Source organism: Lonchura striata, chromosome 1 (genome assembly GCF_050655825.1).
Source record: "Lonchura striata isolate lonStrDom1 chromosome 1, ASM5065582v1, whole genome shotgun sequence".
Classification (NCBI taxonomy): Eukaryota; Metazoa; Chordata; class Aves; order Passeriformes; family Estrildidae; genus Lonchura; species Lonchura striata.
In genome coordinates, this window is record NC_140703.1 from 19753365 (window position 1) to 19767135 (window position 13771).

A 13771-nucleotide genomic window follows, 5' to 3' on the forward strand; every position below is an offset into this window, starting at 1 on the left:
GAATGAAAAAATAACTGCCCGAGAGTGCGAGAATGCAATCACCAACAGCGGCACGTTCGCAGGGCTGCTGGAGCAGGAGGGAATTACACCGCTCATAGCCCCACTGCTCCGGGAAGGCTTCAGCAGCAACCCAGCATCCTGCTTCGGGAGGGAACGCTGTGTGAAGGACACAGGAGAGGCAGAAGTCCCAGAGCTCACAGAATCCCAGAGGCTGGAAAAGTCCTCAGAGATCACCAAGCCCAAAACTGTGCCCCATTCCCACCTTGTCACCAGCCCAGAGCGCTGAATGTCACCCCCAGTCCTTCCTCGGACACCTCCAGGGATGGAGACCCCAAACGTCCCTGGGCAGTCCCTTCAACTGTTTAAAACCCATTTCCATGAGGAAATTCCTGATGATGTCCAGGCTGGCCCAGCCTGAGGTTGTTCCCTCTCCTCCTGTCCCTGTTCCCTGGAGCACAGCCCGACTCCCCCAGCTGTCCCCTCCTGTCGGGGGCTGTGCAGAGCCACAAGGTCCCCCCTGAGCCTCCTTTTCTCCAGGGTGAACAACCCCAGCGCCCTCAGCCACTCCTCACAGCACTCCGAAGTTGTGTGGATAACAAGAGCAGTATAACTCTCTGTCGGGGGATCCGGGGGGCTTGTCCTTGCTGGATTCACTGCCCAGCCAAGCCCCTGCTGCTCCTGATACCGCTGTGACCTGTCCTAACTGATGGGTAAGAGCCAAACCAAAGAGCAGAGAAGCTGCGCAGAGTTTACCAAGCAGCACCCTAGGGAAGAACCATCCGGGGTGCCTCTCCAGCACATCTACCATGTGCTGAACGAAACAACTTTAGACTGTGCCCCCTCCCGCAGCATCTCCCATCGCCAGGTGCGCAACAAGTACCCGTGTATACCCACGTGCGACATGTCGCGACTGGACTGCACGCAGTGACGGCTCCCCAGCAACACGAGTCTCACCAAAAACCCCACTTTCCTCACTAGAAAAAGTGAGCAAACAAACTGGGGCGAAGCTGAAAATTTAAAATTAAAGGAAAAAAAAAAAAAAAAGACAGGTCAAGGCAGCCGAAGTAGTTCAAGAGGAAGGCGAGACAGCAGCCGCGGAAAGCTCCGCGGGGGAAGCGCCGCGGGAAGTTGGGGCCGGCGCCGAGGGGGCTCCTCCATCCTCCGGGGGGCTGCTCCATCCTTCCGAGGGGTTCCTCCACCCACCCGGGGAGTTCCTCCACCCTCCGGAGAGCTCCTCCATCCTGCTGGAGGAGCACCTCCATCCTCCCGGGGGGCTACTCAGCCTCACAGTGGGCTACTCCATCCTGCCAGAGGAGCTCCTCCAGCCTCCCGGGGACTCACCCTCCCGGCCGGCAGGGACTCAGCACAGCCTATCCACTAGCCAGCCCCCCGCTCTCCCCCCGTTCTACCCCCGGGGGGCTCCCGGAGGTGGCGGTACCTTCTCTCCGGTGATCACATGCAGCCCTTCGCGGACCTTGGCGAAGGAGCCCTCTCCCAGCTTCCTGCCGATCAGGTAGTTGCCGACCCTCTTGGTGTGCTGGAAGTCGCGGAGCCGCTCTCGGGGCGCGGCGGCGCTGAGCCAGGCGGCCAGGAAGGAGCCGCCGTCCGCCGCCGCCCGCCGCTCCTCCCCGCCCGCCGCCACGGCCGCCGGCTCGCCCAGGAGCCCATCGCCCGCCGCCGCCGGCATGCCGGCCCTGCGCTGCCCTGCCCGGCCCTACCGCCGCTCCGCTCGGCGCTCCGGGGCGCTCCCCGAAGTTGCTGCGGGCAGCGCAGCGGCTGCGGCGGAGGGGCCGCGGGGCGGAGCGGGGCGGGCGGGGCCGGCGCTGGGCGAGCAGCGGTGGCCCCGGCTGCCGCCCCTCCTCGGAGCCGGCGCCTCCCCCCGGCCCTCCTCCCCGCTCCGGCAGCGGAGGGAGGGAGGGGGAGCGGGCTCGTTCGGTTCGATTGGCGGAAATTTAATCCGCTCGCACGCGGCGGGAGCAGCTGCGGTCCAGAGCCGAGGGTTTGCACGCCCGGCTGTCCCCCCCCGTCCCCGGCATCCCAGCGCGGGGCTGCAGCGCATCTCTCCCGGGAATGAACCCGGGGAGCGCTGCCGGGCACGGCCCCCACTCGCTGTGCTTCGCTGCTGCCTCGGAGCAGCTTTTGTGTTGCTTTTCCCCACCACCCTTCGCCAGCACGTCCGAGTCCTTCTCGCCGCTGTGTCGGAAAGGCGCGATGGCCACCGCCGCTCCGGCGGCTCCCTCCCCGCTTCTTTCACCGCCGCTTCTCCATCTTCTCCCTCCCGGCGCTCAGGCTCCTGGCCGAGCTCCCCCATCCCGCTGCCCGCATCCCCCGAGTGCTGCCCCGCCGGGAGGAGCGCTCCCGGGCGCCCATCGCCTGCTGGCCGAGCTCGTGGGACTAGCCCTTCCCGCCCGACCTTGTGGGGACGGAGAAGGAAGGAGGACACTGCCATTGTCACCGCGCAGCTCCCTCCCACCCAGCTGGGGAACGGGAGCGGAGGAGAACAACGAAGGAAGAAGAGGCAGAGGCGGCAGAGCCACCCCGCTCCGAGTTTCTGATGGTCAGTGATGCTCTATCCTCTTTGTCTCAGCTGGCCACTCGTGCTGCGGGAGATCTGATGGAGCAATTTATCATTGAAATGCCTCATAAGTGTTTTAACCTCCAAGCCATCTTTGGTTGTGTTAGCCAGAAAGTCATGAAGAGCCCCTGCTTGTCTTTAAACATAATCCACATTTTTAAGTTTTGCCTGCGTGCTTGTGTTAGGGAATACTTGGAAACTTAAAAGAAACCACACACACCCTAACAGATGTGAGTTGTGTCAGCAAAACCTCCAGTTGAGGGGCAGCTTTACCTGGCACCAGCTGACCTAGAACACCCATGCCATGCCATGCCATGCCATGCCATGCCATGCCATGCCATGCCATGCCATGCCATGCCATGCCATGCCATGCCATGCCATGCCATGCCATGCCATGCCATCCCGAGCTCCTGCTCCACTAGACCACAGGGCTAGTGAACACACCTCTCCCTGCTTTTTAAGCTCTTCTTTTGACCCCTTGAAAATGTAAATCTGATTTTGCATCTCACTGCTGCCCATTTAACTTTGGTTTTTTGTCTCCACGGGCCACATTCCACCATCTGAATCTCTCACTGACCTCTCCAAAATGTGTTCCCAGTGGCTAAATACATTCTCAGGTCTGGGAGCCCTAGAACTGGCTCCACACAACCATGCTCCACTGAAATATCTGTTTTCAGATGAAATTTCAAGCAAAACAGAAATCCAGCACTGTCCCAGTAGGCAGAAACTGGAGAAGGGAAAGCTTCAAAGACCATAAATAATAGTTTGGTTTGAAAACCTCCACTCATTGCATGTACTGGGTAAATTCACAAGCATTACAGGACATGACCACCCAAAACAAGAGTCTGCACATCCTCTGACCTATCCCAGGAGTGGTTTGGTGCCTTGTGGGAAGGAGTAAGGACACAGGATCATGCCCCATTGCCTGAAATGATGGCAGCTGGGCTGCGCTTTGGCAGGACACGTCCAGGAGAGAGCTTCATTGACGTCTCCTCCATCAGAGCTGGAATGGGAAAGCACCAGGGCTGTCCCTGTGTTTGCAGGGAAGGTGACCAAGTCCTTGCACAGGTAAGGAGAGTGGCAAGGCAGGATGGTTCCGTGGCAAGCCTGGCTCTGTGTCACAGCTCCTCTGGTCAGCATAACAAATGTAAGGGTTTTAACAACATTGCTGTGTGGGAACAAAGGGAAAAAAGAGGGGGGAAGAAAAGGTGGGGGGAAAGGCTGTACTGCAGACAGTTACACTGGGAGAGTGAAAAGTACAGCTTGCTTTCGAGTTGGGAAGAGGCTGCATCCTGTCTTATCTAAATATATGGCTGTGCTAAGAGGGTCTGGAGCCAGACTCTTTTCCTGCCTGAAGGAATATCCCTTCACAGAAAGGCAGGCAGAGCTGGGTGCCTTTGTTTGGGCTCTGCTAACAGAAACACTTGGAGGATTAAACAGATGTTAATGGTGTGTTTTCCACTCAAACACTTGAAAATCAGCCTCTTTCAAAAATAAAGCTGGTGAGAAATGTCCATTGCAGCAAACAGGAGAGCTCTGGAAGAAGCCAGTGAATAGTTTTTTTTATTGCCTCAACTCCAGGACTTAAGGAGTTGACAGTATCCTTTTACCAGGCGAGACCCGCTGCTTCTCACCATTCCCATCCTGTCCAGCTGTGCCCATCAGGGTGCAGTCTGGATGAAAAGGGGATCAAAGGCTGCATTAATTTCTGTCCATGCTCTAATTTAAATTTAACTCCAGTGTGCTTTATTTTGAACTGCAGACTTTCTAGGTAATGACATTTTCTGATTAACTGTTGAAATTACTAATGAATTAAAGGCAGTATTCTGTCTTCGGGTTGCAAAAGCTGTAATAGCAAGCTGCTAAAAATAATATAGAGCTTGATTTATACCCATGAAAGCAAAGAAATTCAGAGTTACCCTGAGAGTATTGTCATTTGCCTTCTCCAGCTTTTTAAAACACTGCAGTAAAATGGATTATTGGCTTCTGTACTGGGAGTTTTACAGCTACCAGGGAGGCTGAGGCACCTGGGCCCCAGTGCTGAGGTTTACCTGGGCTGAATCTTTACTGGGAACTCATAATTGTTCTGCAGGAGGGCACTGAGAACATTCTGTCCTGGTCAGATTAAAGGTGGTAATTCAACATTTCCCTGCCAGATCAGCAGGGCTTTTGCAGCCACTGGGTAACTGCTGACTTCAGTCAGGTCACAGGAGGTACCCTGACTTAGTGCTGATGGGCTGAAAAAAGAGACAGTCAGGCTGTTATTGCTTATGCTTTCCTGGGTATCTCATCCTGCTTTAAAATAATTGGGGGGTTTTGCAGGTTTTGGGTTGAGTTTTTTTGGGGGGGTTTGTTTTGACAAACCTCTTTAATTTTGGGGTTCAGATATTAGAGATTAAAAGAGTTTAAGTGAACTGCTGGAAAGGAGCAAAATAATCAGATTAGAAAACTTTGAAATGAACGCAGTCTTGTACCAAGCTATGAAAATTCATCTCGGTGTTTTGCAGCTGAAAACATTCATTTTCCAAGTGTTTTCCTTTGTGTCCAGGACAGACTTGCTGCGTGATGATTGCAAGGCTCATTTGCAAATCACAGCTACCTTGCTGCAATCAGGTCTCTGGATGCACCTTCCTCAGCTGTGGACACCACATCAAAGACTCAGGGCTGGCAAACCCAGTTATGAAGTGTGCAATTATTTACAGGTGAAAATACTCTGGTGTGTGTTCATCACCTGAAACATTTCTGAAGTGACACAAGCTTAAAATTCATAGATTCAGTTTTAAATTAGGAATCCCTGTGAGGGTGGGCAGGCGCTGGCACAGGGTGCCCAGAGAAGCTGTGGATGCCCAATTCCTGCAAGTGTCCAAGTCCAGGTTAGAGAGGGTTTGGAGCAACGTGGGATAGTGGAAGGTGTCCCTGCCCTTGGCATTATTCCATACATATTCCAATCCACAAGTATTTCAAGTCAAGGCTTTTCCTTGGCATGCTTAAAAGGACTAACTGGGCTGAACTGCCCCCACAATAAAAGAGAAGAAATATGTTTCTTTGTTCCATTGAAATCCTGTCTGTCACCTGCACCACTTCCATGTAAAAATTCAGTGTTGGCTTATTCCTGAGTGTGTCACATGTGCCAGTCTGCTATGACAGAGGCATTTGGGATACACTTCCCTTGCAGGATCAGGAAGGGGTGGCCTGGCAGAGATCACTTGCTCACTCAGGCATGGAGAACCCCCACAGCACAGTCACCAAAATCTGAGGGCTTTATTTATTTCAGTCAATTCATTTGCTGTAAAATGGATTTGTTTAGTTTGTTTAACAGCCTGGACAGATAGCCATGGTTTAAAAGCCATCATCCCACACAGACTCCCATGGGATGAGTTATCCTGAGCCTGGCTGCCAGAGCCTAGGCAAATATCTTGCACTGTGCCCTGGGGTCAGTGCATGTGGCTGCAGGAGGCCACTGGGAGCAGAAGAAAATTCCTGAGCTGAGGATGTTTCACAGGGAAAGCAGAGCTTACACTCTCCAGATGTTCCAGCTCAGGGCGTGTCAGCAAAAGCTCTCTGGCTGCTCTCAGCTGTCAAGATAGTGCTCAGAGGAGGGGAAGAGCAAATTCCTGCCTCACTGCTCCAGACTGGGGGGCTTGGGTTCACAGCATCAGAGCCGACACAGGGACCCACGGCTGGAAGAAAACCTGGAATGCACTGGCTGTGCATTTCACAGGGAAACTCTGCTGGTTTGGTTCTCCTTCCCAAAGCCTGGCGATGCACTACAGAGCCTCCCTCCCATAGCTCCGTGGGACATGGATTTCTAAGGAATCTTTCAAACTTGATGGAAAGTTTATCTAGTTTTGTATATTTGTATGCAAATACTGAGATAAGGCGTGCTGAGTTGGCTTCTGTTGGAATGGCATTGGTTTTACATCTCTTGTGTCTCACTACTCACCAAGACTGATAATGGAATAAAATCTTTTAAAATGCCTCTCAGTTGCCCCATCTCTGTAAAACCTAAGAAAACCAACAGAGCTCCTTTGCATCCCACCATGTTCTAGCCCAGGAAAGGTTCCCTTTCCACACAGATACACGTCCCCCTCAAATCCCTGCTTCTGGCTGGGGTGCAGCTCCTCCAGAGGCTGCCCTGCTCCCATTTAGTTCCTGTTTCTCTCCAGGTTATTTTCCCTTTCTTGCTTATTTTTCAAACTCAGGAGAGTTATCCACAAGCTCAAGCCCCCTATCACATTTGTTCAAGGAACACAAAGCAGGGACCATTTGTTCCAACTTCCCCCTGCAACAGAAAAGAAAATATTGGTGAAATAATATTTCTCATGAGATTTTGTTGCACTTTCTCCTGCTGGTGCCCTGGGTACAGAGATGGGTTTGTTGCCCCCAGCTTCCACTGTGGCTGCTGCTGCAGACACTTGGGCTCTGATCCCAGGAATTCCAGGGTGGAGTTGCTTCAAACACTCAGGGGGACAGAGGTTCCAGTCAACACATCCTTGTAAATTATTCTGTGGAAAACTGGAAGACACTTCCCGAATGATCCAAATAAAATTTTTGAGTATTTTACTGACAGACTCTCTAGAAAGAAAAAGAAGAAGAAAAAAAAATAACACAGATGAAAATACAGCTCTGGGTTTGCATATTTACACGATTACAGAATCGTGTTTGAATATCAGGTTGATTATTGCAAAACCCAGTGGGTTATTCATTCCTGCACCTGTTTCTGTAGCAAGCACATTCTCCCTTGAATCAGCACTGATCCACCTGGCTGATGAACACTAAGTACCATGAAATATTTGGCAGGAAGAGGAATTACTCATGAAGACTCCGGCTTGGACAGCACTTTCAGCCCCTGCTACTCCCTGTCTGCTCCGAAGTGGCCAAAAGAGATAACGTGACTCAGGCACTGGGCGTGCCCTCCTGCCTATCAAAAAAAACATCTTAGTCCCTGGCCTGAGGGAGAGCAAGAAGAAAAAAGGATTTTTCTTCTCTTTTCCCTTAAGAAAGGGGAAAGAAATAAAAAAGGCTGCTAAATGATCCAAGTATCCTGCACTCCTTCAACCCCAGCTAGAAAAATGCACTTCCACAAGTCAAGAAGTTGGTAAACCGAAGAAAATTCAGGAAAGTGCACTGAGAGTGAAAAAGGATTGAAATAACAAACTTTCCAGTGGAAGGAGCTTGGTCCTTTCAAGCCTAGCAAAGGGAGGGGGCTCCTGCTCCCAGTCTGTGTGCCTGAGTAGGAGCACAGGCTCGCAGACAAGACTATAATGAGATCCAGGGCTTGGGAGCTGAATCCAGACAAATTCAGGCTATAAAATAAGACACATATTTTTAACAGCAAGGGTAATTAAGCAGCACAGCAACCCAGCGAGGCATTATGGCAAAGTCTCCTTCTTTGGAAATCTTTAAATCAGGCTCAGATGTGTTTTCTGGGAATCAGGCAGGAAGGAGCCTGGTGCTGGGTGTCAGCAGGAATGTGGGTCGGAGGACCACAGTGACCCATCTGGCAGGACCAACCAGCAGCTCCAGTTATTCTTCTGGAACCAACTAGACCCTGCAGGGAGAATCCAGGGAAAACTTTGCCACCAGAAGTGGGAGTTGCTGGAACAGAGAGAGTGGGAAGGTTCAGCAGAGCACATAGGGAGATGTACTGACTTTTGTTCAATCAAGTGGTATGTCTGGTCAGCTCTCACGAGCTCGTCTGGAGCTCTTCCCAGCTCTATCCCTTCATCTAAGAATGTTTCATCTCCTGCCAAAGGCAGCTTCACTCCTCCTGGAAGGTGATTGAAGGAGCAGTCACAAGCTTGGCATTAGGAAATGGAAAGGGACACAGAGGCAGGCTCACAGCACAGAAGAAGCTGAAAAATATGGAAGGGTGAAGGACAAATGGGACAAAGTTGATTGATGGGATGAATCCAGGGATGTATTTAAATACCTAGGGATTAGGTATTTATGTGACTGCAGCGTTTTGCCTCACAGTTATGATACAAGCACTCCTTTAGTCTGTCCCCTAATATACATTAATACAGGATAAGATACAGGACAGGTGAGAAAAGTGGGTGTGACACTCTAAAACAAATAGAGTAAGTAGGTTTTAAGCAGAGCAAAGCCATGCAAAAATAAATTTAAAGCACAATATTTAAAACCAGTACATTTTAAAAAAAAGTTTATTTTTATAAGTAAACCTGGTAATATCACAGGATAATTTTTATATTTGAGCATTACAACTGAAATGTGCAGACAATCAATAGCCAAGGTTTTATCCAATCAAGTAACCAATAACAAGATAAATAAATTAACCAGATTAATGCCTTGTTTCCCCAAAACACAAGAATGTGTACAAAAAGCATAATTACATGAGCTTCATCTTCTAAGTATTCTAAATAAGATGCTAACAGACCTCAGGGTCAATCAAAGCAGAATACACATCTTCCCAGCCCATGCCAAATGTGCCTTGTTGCCAGTTGGTTGCTTTCCAAATGTGTAATATCAAAAATGCAGAAAAGCTCTAAGAATCTTCCCAAAATGTTGGCAGTAATGACTTCTGAAGTATGTCCCAATCCCCACATTGAGTAAAATATCTAAATAAAAGATCTTCTTTACAAGCACATGTATTCAACATTAATATATTCCCAGCTGTACTTGTACGCTTACAGCAAGGTATTTTTCCTAGAATCCACTCTAGGCTTGCCCATATTTTTCTAATATGACCCATATTTGTGGATATAGAGGAATTACAGGAAATCAGAAAACAGAAATTCTTGTATTGGAGAGGAAAAAAAACAAAAAACAAAAAAACCAAAAACCTTTGCAATGTGTGTTTCTCATCACACAAAAATCCCCAGGCCTGTAAATAAATGAAAAAAATCCAATTGGAAACAAAAAAAAAAATCTTTGTGCTGTGAAAGTGGCAGGTCTAAATTGCCACTGACAATTAGTCATGAGCCTGCAGAGGAGCAGGAGAAGCTGGGGAAATGCTGCTCTTTGTGATGGGGAATGGAACATTAAAATCCGGGAAAAGCCAAAAAACCTGGGAAGCAGCTTCACTGCCTCCAGGAGATGTGGCAGTGAGATGTGCAGCTTGAGTCCTTCAGACACCCCCCTTTCTGTAGTGCTCCAGAGTTTTGGAGGAGCACACAGACCAAAAAATCCATCCGATGACTTGTTTCCTGTCTTTAAGGAAGAGAAGATACACACACACACACACACACACACACACACACACACACACACACACACACACACACACACACACACACACACACAGAGAGAGGAATGTTTGTCTTGGCAGGGTTTGTTTTACTAATTGTTTATGTTGGAAACGATTTGATTTCTACCTTGCCAAAAACAAAGCAAACAAACAAACCCCCCACCAACCAAAATACCAAAAACCCAACCCACAACCAAAATGCAATCAGAACCTATGCGGGTTTGTGAATGAAGCGTTTCCCAGCTCATGGTAACAGAAGGCAAAGGAGTGCCAGGAGCATCCTTCCCTGGCACAGATTCCCAGAGAAGCTGTGGCTGCCCCTGGATCCCTGGAAGTGCCCCAGGCCAGGCTTGACAGGGCTTGGAGCAAGCTGGGACAGTGGAAGGTGTCCCTGCTGCCCATGACAGGAATGGGACTGGATGGGCTTTAAGGTCCCTCCCCACCCAGGCCTTCCTGTGATTTGAGATGATTTAATTCAGACCTGCATCCCAAAAATGATCATCCTCTGCAAGAATCCTTCTGCACACCATGTAGGAAACAATCTGCCGAGTGGCCATGGCGCAGTCTGTGCGTGTGTGGGTGTGTTTCTATATATGTGTGTGTACATATATAAAATGGTGTTTTTATTACTAAGAAAATGGAACAGGTTTTTGTGCTCTCACACACAGTCTTCTGACTGAAAAGAACGCAGCCTGGGGAATTTTGGATGTAAGCAGGGCTGACTGCTTTTGTTGAGAGCACAGCAAAAGGTTTGAAAGTGAATCCCAAAAATAAAGTGGTGACAAAAGCTGGTGCTGTGGGCAGTGGCAGGTGAAAGGGACAGCAGGGCACGAGGGGCAGTGACTGTGGCTCTCTGTGTCATGCACTGACACCGCAGTACAAAAAACCAGAGGTGATAAAGCCTTTTCCAGTGGAAAACAATCTTTAGACCAGACCTCACCATCTCAGAGCAAAGTGCTGCCAACTGCCGTTAGGATTGTTCTCGCTTTAAAAACAAACAAATCCCCAGCAACACCTAGGGATTTTGTCCTCTGAATCCAGGGCCACGTCAGATCCTTCGTACTGAGCAAGGAAACAGAGTTCTTTTGTGAAGCAACAAGTTCCTGGACTTTGTTCTTGAATCTGCGCCCCTCATGCGCCACGAGATCAAAGTCATCTTTTATCCCGTGAATTCACAGTGGCCCAAGATATTTGCTGACACTCCTTAGATAGTTTCAGGGAGAGAAAATTGTGTTTTCCCTGGTTTACCTCTCTTAGTGCGGACATCAGAGCCATCTCCTGGCCACTGCAGGCACCAGCGGAGCAGCAGTTAAAAAAAGAAAAAAAAAAAAAAAAGTTGGAAATCTAAAGTGTGAAGCTTCTCAGGAATTATTTGCTTCCCAATACCCGGAAATTTGAATAGAAGCCACAGGTTAGAATTTGATCAGTGCTTCTCCAGAGAACCAAGGAAATCATCTTTATCATCTGTTACCATCTTAAACCTAAGAGTTGTCTGTCACATAGGATTTCTTTCTCTTCCCTCAAATATAATACAACTAGATTTTTTTTTTTTTTACCAGTGATAAAGCAAAACCAGTGGAGCAAACCAAAAATGTTTACAAGTTGCTTAGTCACACATTCCTTCTCAGGTTTAAACACTCCATACTTACATCCCACAGAAAAGCACTGATGGGACCCGCAATTTCACTGTACGCTATGCCTCAGTTTTATTGTACCCACTTGAAACGAACAGGGTCCACGCCTTTATTAGTGTTCAGCTCTTTATTAAAAAGTCAGCTCAGCAGGGCGGTGTTGTAGCTTTCCCAGTAGCCGAAGGGTGAGAAGGCTGCAGAGTCTGTCCCTGGGGTCTCCGTGGCACGCTGGTAGCCGGAGGTGCAGAGGTGTCCAGTCTGTATCTGCAGTCCCGATCAGCAGAGGATCCTCTCTCCTTTCCTCCTGGCACACTGGTAGCCAAAGGGTGAGGGGATGTGCAGAGCCTGCTGCCGAGGTCCAGCAGCAGCTATCCCTCTCCTTACCTCCTGGTAACACCAGGTAAAGTGTCTGCTTTCCTTGTGCCTGCTTCCCACAGCCCAGTCCAGTCTGGTCCTCTGCAGGTTATGGTGACAGGTCAAACACAGACTGGGGATGGGGTTCCCTTTTCCCCAACCAGCACATCCATCCAGCCCCCTCCACTGTGCCCCTCTTTTTCATTTTGGGGTGTTTTTCATCCCCAAAACCCCCTCCCATGATTCCACCGGATTATTTTGAATCCCAGTCCTACTTTGGGTGGGGGTAGGTGATTCCCAGGAGCGATTAGGTAATTAACATTTCAATGTCAGTACTTAGTTCGAGCCAAGTGTCCCAGCCAGGCTGTTTTATTCGTAACACACCGAGCTGCCCTAAAGCCCTTCTTCTGAACCGAGCCCGGCTCAACCGAGCCGGGCTGCACCGAACCCAGCCAACCTAGACAAGCCCAGCCGAATCAAGATGGGCCGAACTCATGGGCTCAGCCCAACTCGGCCGAGTTCAGCCGAACCGAGCCGAGCCCGGCCGGACGGCAGCAGCTGCGGCCTGCTCTGAGGGGCGGAACCGCAGAGCCGTGCCAGGGGCTAGGGCAGTGCCGGTGGCGGTGGCACGGCTGAGGGCTCCGCCGCGCTCTCCCGCCGCCGCAGCAGGGCCGGCGCTGACATGGCTCTGGCGTGCGCGCGGAGCCCAGCCCGCCCGAGCGACCACGTGGTGCCGCCATCCCTCCCGCCCAACCTCTCGCGTGGGCCGGGAGGAGGCCCGGCCGATCCCGGCGTGCACCGCGCCTCCCCCTCCCCCCCCTCCGCCCCCCCCCCGCCCGTCGCGCGGTCGGCCCGGGCCGCGCGCTGCCCGCGAGCCCCTCCATGGCCGCCGCCATCATGGCCGCGCCCTGAGGGCACCGACCGGCCCTGCCGCGCCGCCCGCCCGCCCCGCCCGCCGCCTGCCCGCCATCTCCCGCCGCCAGCGCCGACATGGAGGCCGTGAACGCCTTCAACCAAGAGGTGGGAGCCGGGGAGCGGGCGGCGAAGCGCGGCCCGTGGCGCGAGGGGGGGAACGCACGGCGGCCGCCATCGCGTCCCCCGGCTCCCCGCGCTTCCGGCCGGGCCCGGCCCCACCGCCTGCGGCCTGGGCGGGGAGCGGTGCTCCGGGGGAAAATGGAGACGAGCGCGGCCGCTCCGCGAGGCCCCGCGCGGGCCGGGCCGGGCCTGCGCGGGGGGAGGCCCTGGAGCGAGCCCCGGGCCTCCCCGCCGGCCTCCGTCCGCCCGCTGCTCCTTCGCTTTCCTCCTGGCAGCGCCGCAGACCGGGATCCCGGGCTGATTCCTGCTCGCAGGGGTGCCCAGGCGGGCTCGCTGTCACGCGGCGCTCCCGGCCGTGTGTGCTGTTCGGGACTGGCATTTCCCGGTAGTGGGTTGGCGAGAGAGCCGCGGTGCGAGGCGGCGGCCCGGGCAGAGGGCTGGGAGGGGGCTCACCCCTCTGTGGGAACGGGGCCTGGGATGGGGCTCGGGGTTGATCCCAGTTCTGGGGGCTGGACAGGTTTACTCGCCTTTCTAACCGAACAGAAGGTTCCTCCCCGTCTTCTGGTTTTGGTTCTTTTTGGGTTTTTTTTTGTGTGTGTTTTTTGTTTGTTTGTTGGTTTTTTTTGTTTGTTTTTTTATTTATTCGTCAGCCGAGAGGAGTTGGAAGCAAAGACTGTGGTTGTTTTTTGCATAATACATAGCAACTCAGTTCGGCCTCTGCTGTATAAAGTTTTTGACATGTGACTTCAATATGATTATTAATTACTGTTAGTTATACCTCTGCCTGAGTTGGACAGTGTGGCTTTGCAGACCATCCGTGGACAGAAAGTCTCTTGAAGCTGAGCCAGAGCCTGTTCCCAGGTTCGTGCTGGAGGCTGGCTGGCTGTGCCTGCCTGTTGAACAGAAACAGGAGAAATGGCAGCTGCTCCCCTCTGATGGACTCAGGCTGTGAAAGGCTCACTCTCTGCA

At 51.7% G+C, this 13771-nt stretch overlaps 2 protein-coding genes across 4 annotated transcripts in view; one reads left to right on the plus strand and one right to left on the minus strand.

Moving 5' to 3' along the window:
- Nucleotides 1-1766, minus strand: part of HUNK (hormonally up-regulated Neu-associated kinase) — a 41135-nt gene extending 39369 nt beyond the window's left edge. Inside the window, exon 1 of one of the 2 annotated variants that reach the window (XM_021550103.3) lies at nt 1439-1766. In XM_021550103.3, the coding sequence (XP_021405778.3) occupies nt 1439-1687 (249 nt within the window). In that variant the 5' untranslated portion in view covers nt 1688-1766. The remainder of the gene's footprint in view (nt 1-1438) is intronic. The other variant, XM_021550104.3, reaches the window with a different exon arrangement.
- Nucleotides 1767-12590: 10824 nt separating this feature from the next.
- SCAF4 (SR-related CTD associated factor 4) overlaps nt 12591-13771 on the plus strand; it is a 29818-nt gene continuing 28637 nt past the window's right edge. The window contains exon 1 of one of the 2 annotated variants that reach the window (XM_021550097.3): nt 12591-12787. In XM_021550097.3, the coding sequence (XP_021405772.2) occupies nt 12758-12787 (30 nt within the window). In that variant the 5' untranslated portion in view covers nt 12591-12757. The remainder of the gene's footprint in view (nt 12788-13771) is intronic. The other variant, XM_021550094.3, reaches the window with a different exon arrangement.